The 13,156-nt window shown below is 38.3% G+C and overlaps 1 protein-coding gene across 9 annotated transcripts in view; it reads left to right on the top strand.

Annotated features, from left to right (window-relative positions):
• The window catches only part of LOC130927062 (dedicator of cytokinesis protein 9-like), a 190,816-nt gene that overhangs the window by 61,598 nt on the left and 116,062 nt on the right, over positions 1 to 13,156 (top strand). For 2 of the 9 annotated variants that reach the window (XM_057852572.1, XM_057852568.1), the window contains exon 1: positions 157 to 808. The exons of 3 other annotated variants lie outside the window; for them this stretch is intronic. In XM_057852572.1, coding sequence (XP_057708555.1) covers positions 638 to 808 — 171 coding nt within the window. In that variant the 5' untranslated portion in view covers positions 157 to 637. Of the gene's footprint in view, positions 1 to 156; positions 809 to 13,156 lie in introns of those variants that run through there. 4 more of the 9 variants (XM_057852569.1, XM_057852573.1, XM_057852570.1 and 1 more) reach the window with 4 other exon arrangements.

Below are 13,156 nucleotides of genomic sequence, written 5' to 3'. Positions count from 1 at the left end.
GAACTAGAAAAGCATTCAGCCATATTGCTGTTTGCCTGTTCGCAGGAGCAAAATCCCTCTGGATATAAGGTCGCATTTACTGTAACCCATTTATTTCATACTCATTCATGTGTTTGTAAAAAGGAGTGGTGGCTTAAATGAGTTAAAATTCAAAAATCACTTTATTAAAAATGAATGAGGGAATGCATTACAATTAATTGTAATTAGAAAGAAAAATTAATAACCAGGATGTAAGGACAAGTTGATTCACAAACAAACAAATATGCATGTTTACTCTAAGGTCAACAGTGAGGCTGCTGCAGAGCTTGCTCAGTATCCTCCATCCCTCCCATCCCTTGCCCTGCGCTCATCCTCCCTCACTCACTTGCGCGATGCATCTCGCCTGCTGACTGGCTTATTCCAGCCTGCACAGAGTGGAGTGGCTAACAAATACAGCAGGGCTCTCCTCTGTGTGTGCCTGTATTAATTCTCCTGCCAGCCTACTCTTCTGGGTTGCCACACTGGCTCTTGGTGCCTTACCGGGTCAGAAGCGTTGGATCGCAGGGTCAGATCATGGATCGAAGAGGGACAGGGCAGAAGAGAGGAAACCGGGTCGCTCAAAGGCTCTCGTAACTGATGCCGGTTTGGACCTGGAGGAATGGGGTGCACCACCAGCACCGTCGTCTTTGATGGGCTGCGAACTGTGTTGGAGAGGAACTGTAGCGGCTACATCTGTAAAGGAGCCGCTGAGCCCATTGGGCCATCTGAGGTTGAGCGAGCGCTGAGTCGGAGGGAGTCTCGTATCTTTCCGACACCAAGAGTACTTAAGGTGAGCATACATGCGTCCATGAGCTTTACTAAATATATGCAACGGTGAAAAAGATTATAATTGTAAACTAGTTTGTTGGGTACTTTGGATGTATTATTTGTATGCGGAACACAAGTTATAGGTTAAATTAAAACATGTTACCATTCGGTATGTTATAACAGTACGGTACTTAAAATGTCAATCATGCATGTAAATTTATGTTGGTGTGTTTCATTCTTCCATCTTTTTTGACAATTTGATTATTGAGTTTATACTTGTTTATTTGGTATCTTTACAAAGATAACATGCTAAAGTGTATTGTGTTAGACACTGTGAAAGAGGGAATCAATGCATTTTTAATGTCTTATGTTCATAGTAGTTTGCAGTGCATGGTGTAGAATTGCACTGCATTGTACTATGTTTGTAATATTTTCACTTTTGTAGCTAAATTACAGTGGGGCAAATAAGTATTTAGTCAACCACTAATTGTGCAAGTTCTCCGACTTGAAAATATCAGAGAGGCCTGTAATTGTCAACATGGGTAAACCTCAACCATGAGAGACAATGTGGGAAAAAAAACAGAAAATCATGTTGTTTGATTTTTTAAGAATTTATTTGCAAATCATGGTGGAAAATAAGTATTTGGTCAATACCAAAAGTTCATCTCAATACTTTTTTATGTACCCTTTGTTGGCAATAACGGAGGCCAAACGTTTTCTGTAACTCTTCACAAGCTTTTCACACACTGTTGCTGGTATTTTGGCCCATTCGTCCATGCAGATCTCCTTAGAGGAGTGATGTTTTGGTGCTGTCGTTGGGCAATACGGACTTTTAACTCCCTCCACAGATTTTCTATGGGGTTGAGATCTGGAGACTGGCTAGGCCACTCCAGGACCTTGAAATGCTTCTTACGAAGCAACTCCTTTGTTGCCCTGGCTGTGTGTTTGGGATCATTGTCATGCTGAAAGACCTCATCTGGATCATCTAAATGCTCTCTAACGAACCGCAGACAGACTTGGACGTGTACTTTCTTCAGCAGGGGGACACGTCTGGCAGTGCAGGATTTGAGTCCCTGGCGGCGTATTGTGTTACTGATAGTAGCCTTTGTTACTGTGGTCCCAGCTCTCTGTAGGTCATTCACTAGGTCCCCCCGTGTGGTTCTGGGTTTTTTGCCCGCCGTTCTTGTTATAATTTTGACGCCACGGGGTGAGGAGGGAGTTGAAAGTCCGTGTTGCCCAACGACAGCCCCAAAACCTCACTGCTCTAGAGGAGATCAGCATGGAGGAATGGGCCAAAATACCAGCAACAGTGTGTGAAAAGCTTGTGAAGAGTTACAGAAAACGTTTGGCCTCCGTCATTGCCAACAAAGGGTACATAACAAAGTATTGAGATGAACTTTTGGTATTGACCAAATACTAATTTTCCACCATGATTTGCAAATAAAAGCTTTAAAAATCAAACAATGTGATTTTAAGTTAAACAAGTTAAATTATTTTCGAAAAACTGTATTTCAGATAGTTGTTTAAGGGCCCACTGTCATTTATTTCAAGTCCATTTTGACAACCAGGCGTGAGCTGCGGATTCAGGCTGATGTAGCTACTTTAGTGTACCTCGTGAGTGTGTGCATGAAGAGAAGTCAAAATAGCACAAATCTGGTTTGAAAGCCTGGAAAAGCCCCACGATGGCCTGGTGTAATATACTCTGGCTTTTTAGGGCTGCAACTAATGATTATTTTTATAATCGATTAATTAAACGATTAATCGGATAATGTCATTTTTTTTCAATTACCTTCACAATTTACCTTGAAGTTGTTTTAGGCATGTTGTAAGTAACAATGAAGACAAAACGGATGACTATTTTCTTCAAAAAAAAATTGTTACAGCTTCCTGACTTTAGTCGACAACTGTAGTGTTTTAAGTACATAAAATTTGTTAAAGTTTTTAGTGGAGGTTCTGAGTACAAATTTATGCTATTTTAAATTATACTATCTAAAATTATACTATTTAAAATTTTGTAGGGTTGTTAACAATTTTCTTCTCTGTTTTGTGTCAAGTTCAAAATACATATGGCGAAAAACACTCAGGTGACTTGAAGTTCCGCTTTGAGACCCTCAATTTGGCCAAACTTCAAAATTGTCCTATATGCATGTGTGATACATCATTGGAAAGCTTAAAATCTCAATTTTCTGGGGGAAGAAACATTTTTAACAGGAGGGCATTTAAAAAATAATAATAATAATAAACAGCAAAACCCTAACTGGAGGCGAGAGCACGCCAGAGCAGAATTACAGACTTTAACGAGATATTTTCGCGTACTTGTTTCAGTCCAAAAACGCCATGTAACATGTATCACTGAGTGTCAGGTCACAGCTGTGAATGGCCACAGCTGGATTTTTGGGGGATTTCATGGGTGAAACATGGTAATATAACAAGGGTCGCGATGCAGAAATTGTAGAAATCAAGGACATTCTTTTTCATATATTTACCCTTTTAAATGTTTTTTTCTCATTTTTTCTTTGTTTGGATCGATTATTTATCATCTAACATATCTGAGAAAATGTGACAGTAACAAAAAAATACAATAAAGCGATAGTTATGAGGTAGATATCCGTGACTTTTTTACAGACACCATTTTTCACCATCATTGTGACGTCATTTGTTTAAAAGTGTAAACTATGCGAGTGAATGATTTTTTAAAGTTTTTTTTTTTTTTTTTTTTTTTTTTTTAAACCGAAATATAAGACATCAATTAATGATTCTAAGCTGAAAATGACAGACATTTTGAATAATAAATATAATTAATTACCTTTGTTTTATGGCTGGTTTGAAACAAAAGCGGTTGCGCGATGTCTGTAAATGGGGGGTTTCAGGGTAAAATGGACAAATTAAAAATAGTTTAGGGGCTTATTGCGCCATGAATCTTACATGGCAGCATATAGACTTATTGTTCTATCAAACACAACAGTTGTTTTGGCTTAAAATACAGCAGTTTCTTTTAAAGAAGAGTGCAAGAGCAGAAACTGCTTCTTCAGTCTTGTCTGTGTTTTCCGCCAGATATACTTTATAGGGACTCATTCAATGCCATTGGCAGCTATGGAAGTCAAATGGCCATTTTAACTTAGAAAGCTCACAGTGATTAAAGGCACCTACTGTGCAGATTCTCAATTGTAGCCCATCCATGTACAAAGTACAAGTATGCTTACTTACAAAACTGATCTCCTTGCAAATCAATAGTGGGACATCAGGATGAAAAAGACTAATGTTTTCACATTAGGTGAATGCAGTCTTTTCCCCTTGTCTGTGTGTAGACACTTGCTTTCAGACGGACCTAAAAATTTAGGGCACTACAGAATGAATTAATTGGAAAGGGCCATTTATTATTCATTTCATTTGTAAGTAAAATATAGCTGATTCAGCAACAAGACTGTGCTAATAATTGGAGTGTATAAAATGTAGGGCAGTCGGAGTGCTGGATCTTGCCTTCTGCTAAGCACTACATGGGTTAAAGCCTCTGCGGGCTGGCATGGGGATGAGGATGAGGAGGGGCCGGCAGGCGTTGGGGCACAGAGGTCTCTCTGTCTGCCGGAAATCAATCCCCATTCTTCATCTGACAAGCGACAGGCTTGGTTGGACTACTGCTACTCCGTACCAGCTTGTCTTGCCCTTCTGGTTGTTGTTGTGTGCATGAGAGTGTGTACAGTATGCGTCTCCTTTCCCGTGATGGCTCATCAGCAGAAATCCGAGTGACAGTGGCCCTAGCTGAGAGCAGGGAATTAGGTCAAGGGCAATGTTTCCTCCCTTGGCTCGGGAAAGTCTTATCATGTAGATGGCGTTCAATTAATGCCCCATCAGCAGGCATCAGTCTTTCAGATCAATAGTTTAATGTGAGCACGCACTGCTTTGCTGTCCTCATCACATTTACCATTGTGTCACACTCTACAGTTTCCGCGAAACCTTTTGAACCGTGGCGATCCATTAGGCTAAATGAGAAGATGATATAAATTGTTGACCTTTTAATTTGCTCTGATTGTCACGGGTCATTATTGTGGAAGAGGAAGTTGTGAAGTAATTGGTAACTGAAGTAATTGAAGTGATGTTCTGTCATGATAGATCTCAGCTACTCTCAAGTTTAACCAGTTTGCATTGTTTTATTGCAATGTTTTTCCTTATTCAGATTTGTTTCAAGACTGCAGTTACACTTACACTTCACTTTGATGGTTAATGCAGTTATTGCAATTTTGTTGTTTTATCACAATAGATTGGTTTATTTACATTTCAAATCAAGAAGCCATTCATTTACGAATGTGATTGCAGTTTAGTTTACATATTTGAATGTTCAGATATTAAGATTTGAATGAGGTGAAATAACATGCTTTTTCTCTCAAATATATTGTTATAATCATTTGCTTTGTATGTACTGTATTTATTTTCTGTATACAAATTAATTTGGTGTTCAAAAAGTCTTGTTTCAAACTTGAGTCTTGAAAAAGAGGGGTCGTCTTATAATCAGGGCTGTCTTATATTCGGGCCAATACGGTATTAGCATTTTGAACATGCTTTTTGCTATATTGTCGTTTGTGGGTAGAGTTAAACATTCAATTTTGTCTTTAATCTAATTTTATGTTGTGTATTGTTGAAATGTCAGTACCAAATAAAACTTCTCAAATACGTATTTTTGTAATTCTATGCAAGAATTCGTGATGTTAATAAATTAAGTAAAAAATAAATAAAAATCTGAAAAACAATTGCTTATTTTTTTAAATGAAAATATAAAAAGAATAATTGGTTTCGGTATCCAGCCTTAGTTTTCTAGTTATCACCAGCTGCAGCTCACAGATTTTTTTTCAAGTCGCATATTATACTTACTGAACTATTTATCGAGTAAACATTCAAAATGAAAATTTTTGCACTATGAAATATTATTATAAGATGTCTTTATATTTGAGCAAAAATATGAATGGCGGAAAACACAGACAAGGCTGAAAAAGCAGTTTCTGCTCTTGCACCCCCGCTTTAAAATACCCTGCTGTATTCATTCATTCATTCATTTTCCATGCTTTAAGCAAAAAGAACTGTTATGTTTGATAAAACAATATGTCTATGTGCTGCCATAGCAGTTTCATGGCGCATTAAGCCTCTGAACTATTTTTAATTTGTCCCTTTTACCCTGGAGACCCCAGTTTACAGACACCGCACAACTACTTTCGTTTCAACCCAGCCATAAAAAGAAGTAATTAATATTTGTTATTTGAAATGTCTATCATTTTTAGCTTAGAATCATTAATTGATTTCTAATATTTAGTTTTTAAAAAATGACTTTATAAAATTATTCACTAGCATATTTTAAACTTTTAAGCAAATTACGTCACAATGAGAAAAAAAAAGTGTCTGCAAATATGTCACCGATATCTACCTCATAACTATCGCTTAATTGTATGGGTTTTTATTTTGTTACTGTTGGATTTCCTCGATATTATAGATGATTAATAATCGATCCAAACAAAGAAAAATTGAAAAAAAAAAACTTTTAAAAGGGTAAATACTTGAAAAAGAAAATCTCGACCACTCCTTGATGTCTGCGATTTCTACATTGCGACCCTTGTTATATTACCGTGTTTCACCCATAAAATCCCCGAAAAGTCCGGATGTGGCCATTCACAGCTGTGTCTTGACACTCGCTGATACATGCTGCACGGAGTTTTTGGATCAAAACAATGTAAGTGCGCGATAATATTTGGTTAAAATTAGGGCTGCCCCAAACGACTATTTTCCTCCTGATTAGTCAGCCGACTATTTTTACGATTAGTCGACTAATCAAATTTTTTTTTTTTCTTTATTAATGAAATTTTTGTTGAAGCTTATTAATTAACAAAAAACATTTTAGAACACCTAAATTTTTTATTAACGCAGGGGTCGCGTTAACCGAATATTTTCCGTCGTTGACCGATTTTTTAAAACTGTGACGGAAAAAACTGAAGTCCATCTGTCATTTTGACAGGTTGCAATTCACACCCCAGACCACAGGGTGGCGAGTGAGCATATTAATTAGCTATTGTCTCTCTTGATACATGACGTCGTTGGCCTTACTCTGAAAAATGTCAAGGCAACTGAGTGTCCGAAGTTTCTTCAAAAAGCCCCAAAACGACCATGGTGTTGATAATAGAGGTGAAAAAACAGGGACTGCACAAGCGGGCACGCAATTCAAGTCCATGCGCACCAGGAGGAAGGTGTAAGACTCCGTTCAGGCCACAGCAGGTGAACTGTTAATTTCATTGTTCCATAATGTAGCCTACCTACTGCGGCCACAGTCAGCTGTTTTTGTCACTGCGGAGAAAAAGTTACATATTCATCTGCTTGATGTGTGATGGCACGGTGTGGATTCTCTGTTAAGCTTGTTTGGACAGAATATTAATTTAAGATGAATGAAAACTAAATACTATTGAATATGTTGAAGCGGTATGCAAGAGTCTTGTTAGCTCGAATTGCTGTATCCAGCCGCGGCTGTAGCTCTGCTGCTCTCTGTGAACTCTATTCAAGCCGCAACGCGCGCGGCTCTTAAGTGTCTCTGTCACATGACTGTGTCGTAGCCGGTAACGCGCTCGGCCAAATGGACACACAAGTACGGAAAGTGAATTATGCCAAACAAAGGGTCACCACAATATCATTATCATCATTTTAAAAATTTAAGTGACGGGTAAAAATAGATTATGACCGGATTTTTATGACCCTGTCAGTCAAAATGGCAGACAACGAATAAGTCTAGCGCAACCTCTGTATTAAGGTGTAAATAAATAACATAAATATCAATAATAAATCAGAAACAATGACGTCAAATGCTGCTGGCATTAACTAGTGCAAAAAAATGTAAACGGAAACACTGAGACTTCACCTCTTTAACAGGAGTCAAAACAATTCTTACTCTTTTTGTGGTATGTCATTGTCTATATTGTTCTAAATGTTAAAATGAATTGCAATGTCCCGGACAACCATTTTCAGAATACTTTGTGTGTGAGTTCAGATGCTTTTTCTGGTGTGCATTCCGCATTTTGGGGGGAGGGGAAAAACTGTTCAACTTTTGTTTGTTTTAACCTGAAAATAGATAAACTAGAGGGCACACTGAAATATTACCACAATTATTTTGAATGAGAGGCACACATACAGTAAAAAAAAAATATAGTATTAATTTTATAGCATACTACTATATGTATATACACAATGATACTTTATAATATAAAGTAACTAACATTAGAGCAGTCATGGATTACAGTAAGCAGGCCAGTGCTGTTTCCATATATATTTTTACTATATTATGTATATACAGGATATATGTATATATTTTCCCCAAGTGGGAGCTTCCATGATCCTAATAAATTTAAAAATAATTTTTGAAAAAATTATATATATATATATATATATAATATATATATATATATATATATAAAATTTAATTTAATTATTGTATTAAATAAAAATGCACGTTGATACGATGCACATAAAGGTAACTTCCATTTTAAAAAACATCGTTAGAAAGTTGTATGGACTTACAATCCGCTAGCTTGTTGTTTCTTGTTTTCTTCGAAAATTATACTTGGGTGACGGCGCTTCAAGTGTTCATTCATAGCCGACGTGCTACCGTGGTATGCGAGCTCAACTTAGAAAAGAGAACACACAGTGGCACCCTCCATATTTTCCTTGAAATAATTCCAGGCTCTGGATATTCTGGTCCGCTTTTTTGGCTTTATGCCACTTTCACGTGTCACCAATTCTGCCCTTTTTGGTAATTGGCGGTGTGTCACCGTTTTTGGTAATTGGCGGAGTTTTCAACTCCTCGCCATAGTGAAGAGTGAACCGGCGATTCACTTGGCTCATTGTCGTCGATTCGTCCGATTTCCTCCTCAGGAAGGCGGCAGCGTGCATAAAAACACCGAGAGGCGTCGGATGGCTCTTTATGGATACTTTTATTGACCAAAACAAAAACGTGAGGGATGCAGCAACTGAACTCCGCGCTACCCACGCACTTTCCCAACTCACCGATCTTGCTCCCTCTCTGTCGCTCGCCCACTTTCTTCCTCTTTGCTCAATCTGTCAATGCCGGTCACATTGAAATAACAGCGGCTCCCTTGGGGGTGCCAGTAACAACCGCTTGCATCGCGAGCGCCCGCCATTCTAAACTTTATCCGCATGTAATTTTTTTTTTAAACCCGTCATTACCCGTCAACGGTATGTTTTGCCCGTCGACGCATTTACGTCATCGATGACGTCGACAACGTCAACTATTTGGGACAGCTCTAGTTAAAATCATGTCGTCTTTAATAATGCTCTCTCATGCTCTCACCAGGGTTTTGGGGTTTAATTCTTTTTTTTTAATAAATTCCCTCCTGTTCAAAATTTCTTCCCCCAGAAAATAAAGATTTTAAGCTTTCCAATGATGTATCACACATGCATAGAGGACAATTTTGAAATTTGGCCAAATTGGGGGTCTCAGAGCAGAACTTAACCTAAGTGCTTTCCGCCATATGCTACTGTGCTGTTGCTGTTTACACTGGCTAGTTTACGTTGCAGTACTATTTAATACATTTAACATTTGTAGCATGTCAGTTCAATGTCAATTCAATAATAAAGGGAGTTGGGGAAAAGCTGCCACAGCTGTTGTATAATTTTTCACCAAATAATTTAAAATGTTTTACTGTATATCATGGCACATCAATGTCTTGATATAAAATGGCCTATATCGTGCGAGGAGATTTTTCCCAAATTGCACAGCACTAATCTGTTATTTGAATAATCGTTTCAGCTCTAAATAGATCACAACACGCACAAATACCACAATGCAGGCATTAATCTTTCAAAACGTCAACTGCTACTGACTTGAATAAAATAGGTCATTCCTCAGTGTTAACCTTTACCGCTGTTATGCATTTCCATTCATTGCTTTCTCCGTGCCACAACTTCCATCCTGTGTTTCGATGGCCAAAAACAGTGAGGTGCTGAAGTATCTGCTGTTTTTATCGGAGGAATGTTGTTGCAAAAGAAAGGATGTGTTGACGCCAGTATGGTTTAAGATAAAGGTGTCTTTCATCCCATGTCCTGGGAGTAGTGATTCCCACATACCACATGAAACTTTTGCTCTCAATGAACCACATCTAATGAGATGTTCCCATTTGTGGGGGAGCTGAAGAAATACCAAAGCAGGTCTGCATGTCATCAACTATAAATTAGGCTCTTTTTAAATTCTATTCAACAGAGTTGTATCCATTTTTATAGTAATCCTTATGAGTGCTTATAAGTCTGTAATGTGACTTGTGGCTCAATAAAAACGCACTGCATAAATGCAATGTGACAATGACTTCATTTAAAGGGCAGTGACATAATTAGTGTTTGTGTGCATACATTATAAAATGTCTTAAAGGGGACTTACTATGGAAAACTGATATTTTACTTGCTTGTATGCCAGCTGTCAGGAGTACCCGCCACCTATTAAGTTCAAAATGATCCAACTAAATTTGTGCCTTAAGTTACAAGTTTAATTTGTTCCACGACCATGCTTGTAACTCAATAGCCCCTTTCACACACGCCCAAACACTGTTAAAATCATTAGGGATTTAAACGGGCTGCCCTTGTATGTGAAAGCAATTTCCTGGGTTGACTGACCACGTGGACATTTCATGGGTTGCGTCTTAGTTTAATGTCCAGGAAAGTCCCGGGATGAGGCGTATGTGAAAGAATGCGTTAAATTCCCGGGTCACAGCACGATGACTGATGGCGTAAATATCATGGCGGGCCAGTCGTCACTTCCTCTTTCTTTGCAGTAAGAAAACAAACATCGCAATTGTCAACATAGCAAGCTGGAAATAGCTAAATTAAACTGAAAACATAACGAAATTAAATTGCTACGGGATTGTAGAGCCGAGGAAGAGAGTCTATCGCCCATCTTTGGAAATGTGTGGTTTATTTTGTTGCCAATGTTAGGATCTGCAACTGTGGAAACAATGTTGTACCTCAAAGCAGAAAACAACGGAGGGATGTGCTCAAGGGTTTATTTAAACAAAAATCCACACGATCACGGAAAAGGGGGGAATAACACAATGGGTCCGTGACAGTAGGTCGACGGGGATCAAGAATACTAACTAAGCGGTAGGCAGAGAGCCGATAAGACGACAAATAGACTCAAATATCAGCACAACGTAGGGGATTTCAAAACACGGGCGGTAGAGGTGTCGAGCAAGATGCCCAACAAGGTAATATCTCGGCACCCTTCTCTTGGATTGCCTGGGCTAAAATACAGTCTTGATGAGCTTGAATTGGCTGCAGTAACGAGGTCGGGAATGCTCCCACAACCGGCTCTGTATCAAAACACGATTTGACCAAAATTGTGACTGCCGATGCCGATCAAAAATGACGCAATGTCCGAGTTATAGAATTGCGCATGCAGCCCTCTCTGCACAGAGAGTGCTAGTGGGCAACACGGGATAAGTCCGTGAAAGTGTCCAGCCCGCGTCCTTCCTGGGATATCTCTACATGCGTGAGAGCAATGAGGCGAGTAAATCCCGCATCATCTTACACGGGAATTTTCCGGGATATGTTTGTGAAAGGGGCTATAGATTCCTATCAAATACCATATTGGCCCGAATATAAGACGGTAGGGCTGAACGATATTGGAAAAAACTTGCATTGCGACATTTTGGGGGTTTGCTATATATATATATTGCATTATTATAACTAGAGGAGTTTTCACCAGATGACTTGAATAGCTTTGTAACGAGGACTTTGGTTGACTCACCAGGACCACATTGTATTCATATAGTACAGTTTACTCCAGGCTAAGGGGCTTCATTTGTGAATTATGAAGATTGATGTCTGTAAAAGGGATCCAGGAGGCCACGTCTCCGCACACCTGCTGCTTTTATGAAGCAAATTTATGTGTTAAAAAAAAAACAAAAAGCAACAACAACAAAAAAAAACACTTGCACATCCTGCGATAGGACTATTGCGCATGCACATATCGTGATGGCGATGTTCAAACGATATCTTGTGCAGGTGTAGTAGACGGTGTTTTTACATTGAAATAAGACTGAAAAAGTGGGTGTCGTCTTATATTCGCGGTCTAGACGTTATACCCATTCACGACGCTAGATGGCGCCCGATATCATTGAAGCGATGTTCTGTCATGACAGATCTCAGCTACTCTCAAGTTTAACCAGTTTGCATTGTTGTATTGCAATGTTTTTCCTTATTCAGATTTGTTTCAAGACTACAGTTACAGTTAGACTTCACTTTGATGGTTAATGCAGTTATTGCAATTTTGTTGTTTTATCTCATTAGATTGGTTTATTTACATTTCAAAAACCAGAAGCCATTCATTTACGAATGTGATTGCACTTAAATGTTCAGAAATGAAGATTTGAATGAGGCAAAATAACATGCTTTTTCTCTCAAATGTATTGTTATAATCATTTGTTTCAGATGTACTGTAATTATTTTCTGTATAAAAATTAATTTGGTGTTCAAAAAGTATTTTTTTTCAAACTTGGGTCTTTAAAAAGGGGGGTCTTCTTATAATCAGGGCCGTCATATATTCGGGCCAATACGGTAATTGCATTCAATTTCTACACCAAACTTAGATATGCACTAACAGTAAGCAGTAGAGGCGTGCGAAATTTCCGATTCTTAGATTATTCACGAATCGGCCGTGGAAGATTCGAGAACGATTCACAAATATCCAAATTCCGATTATTGAATTATACCAGGTAAAGTGGAAGTAAAACACAGTCAGCGCGGTCTTTGGGACGCAATGAGGAACGGACCGAGAGTAAATATCATGTTCAACTCATGCCGCTAGATAAAAAAACAATCATACCTGACTGCAGCTGACAGCCGCTACAAACAACGCCCAGTTGCTAGTTGCTACAAACATATGGCTACAGTAGATATCATATATATGTAGAACTAGATGCAAATTGACAGACAATGTCGGTGTTAGACCTTGTATTATTGAACAGAGATGCGAAATGACAGACTTTTCGGCGTGAGTAAACAGCCGCCATCTTAAAGCAGTAGACCTCTCTAGAAGGCTCTGTTGTTGCCTTTTAATCTAAAATACTCCTAAATCGGCAGAATCTTGTCTTGAATCTATCTTTAAATGATGAAATAGTTTTAAAACTTTGACAAAAGTAGACAGAAGGGAAATTATGGAGTAACGGGAGCAATTTTAACAACTGTAACAGTTGATTCACAACATTAAATTAATTGAATGTAGTTTAAAGCTGCTGATACAGAATGGGGACTGGAGTTTTTTTTATTTACTGTTATTTTCGTATATTTGTATACTGTTATATGTTAACTTGATACTGAAATAGTAGTTTGGTTTAGC

This window comes from Corythoichthys intestinalis, chromosome 12, assembly GCF_030265065.1.
Source record: "Corythoichthys intestinalis isolate RoL2023-P3 chromosome 12, ASM3026506v1, whole genome shotgun sequence".
NCBI lineage: Eukaryota > Metazoa > Chordata > Actinopteri > Syngnathiformes > Syngnathidae > Corythoichthys > Corythoichthys intestinalis.
This window is presented reverse-complemented; position numbering and strand designations above follow the sequence as displayed.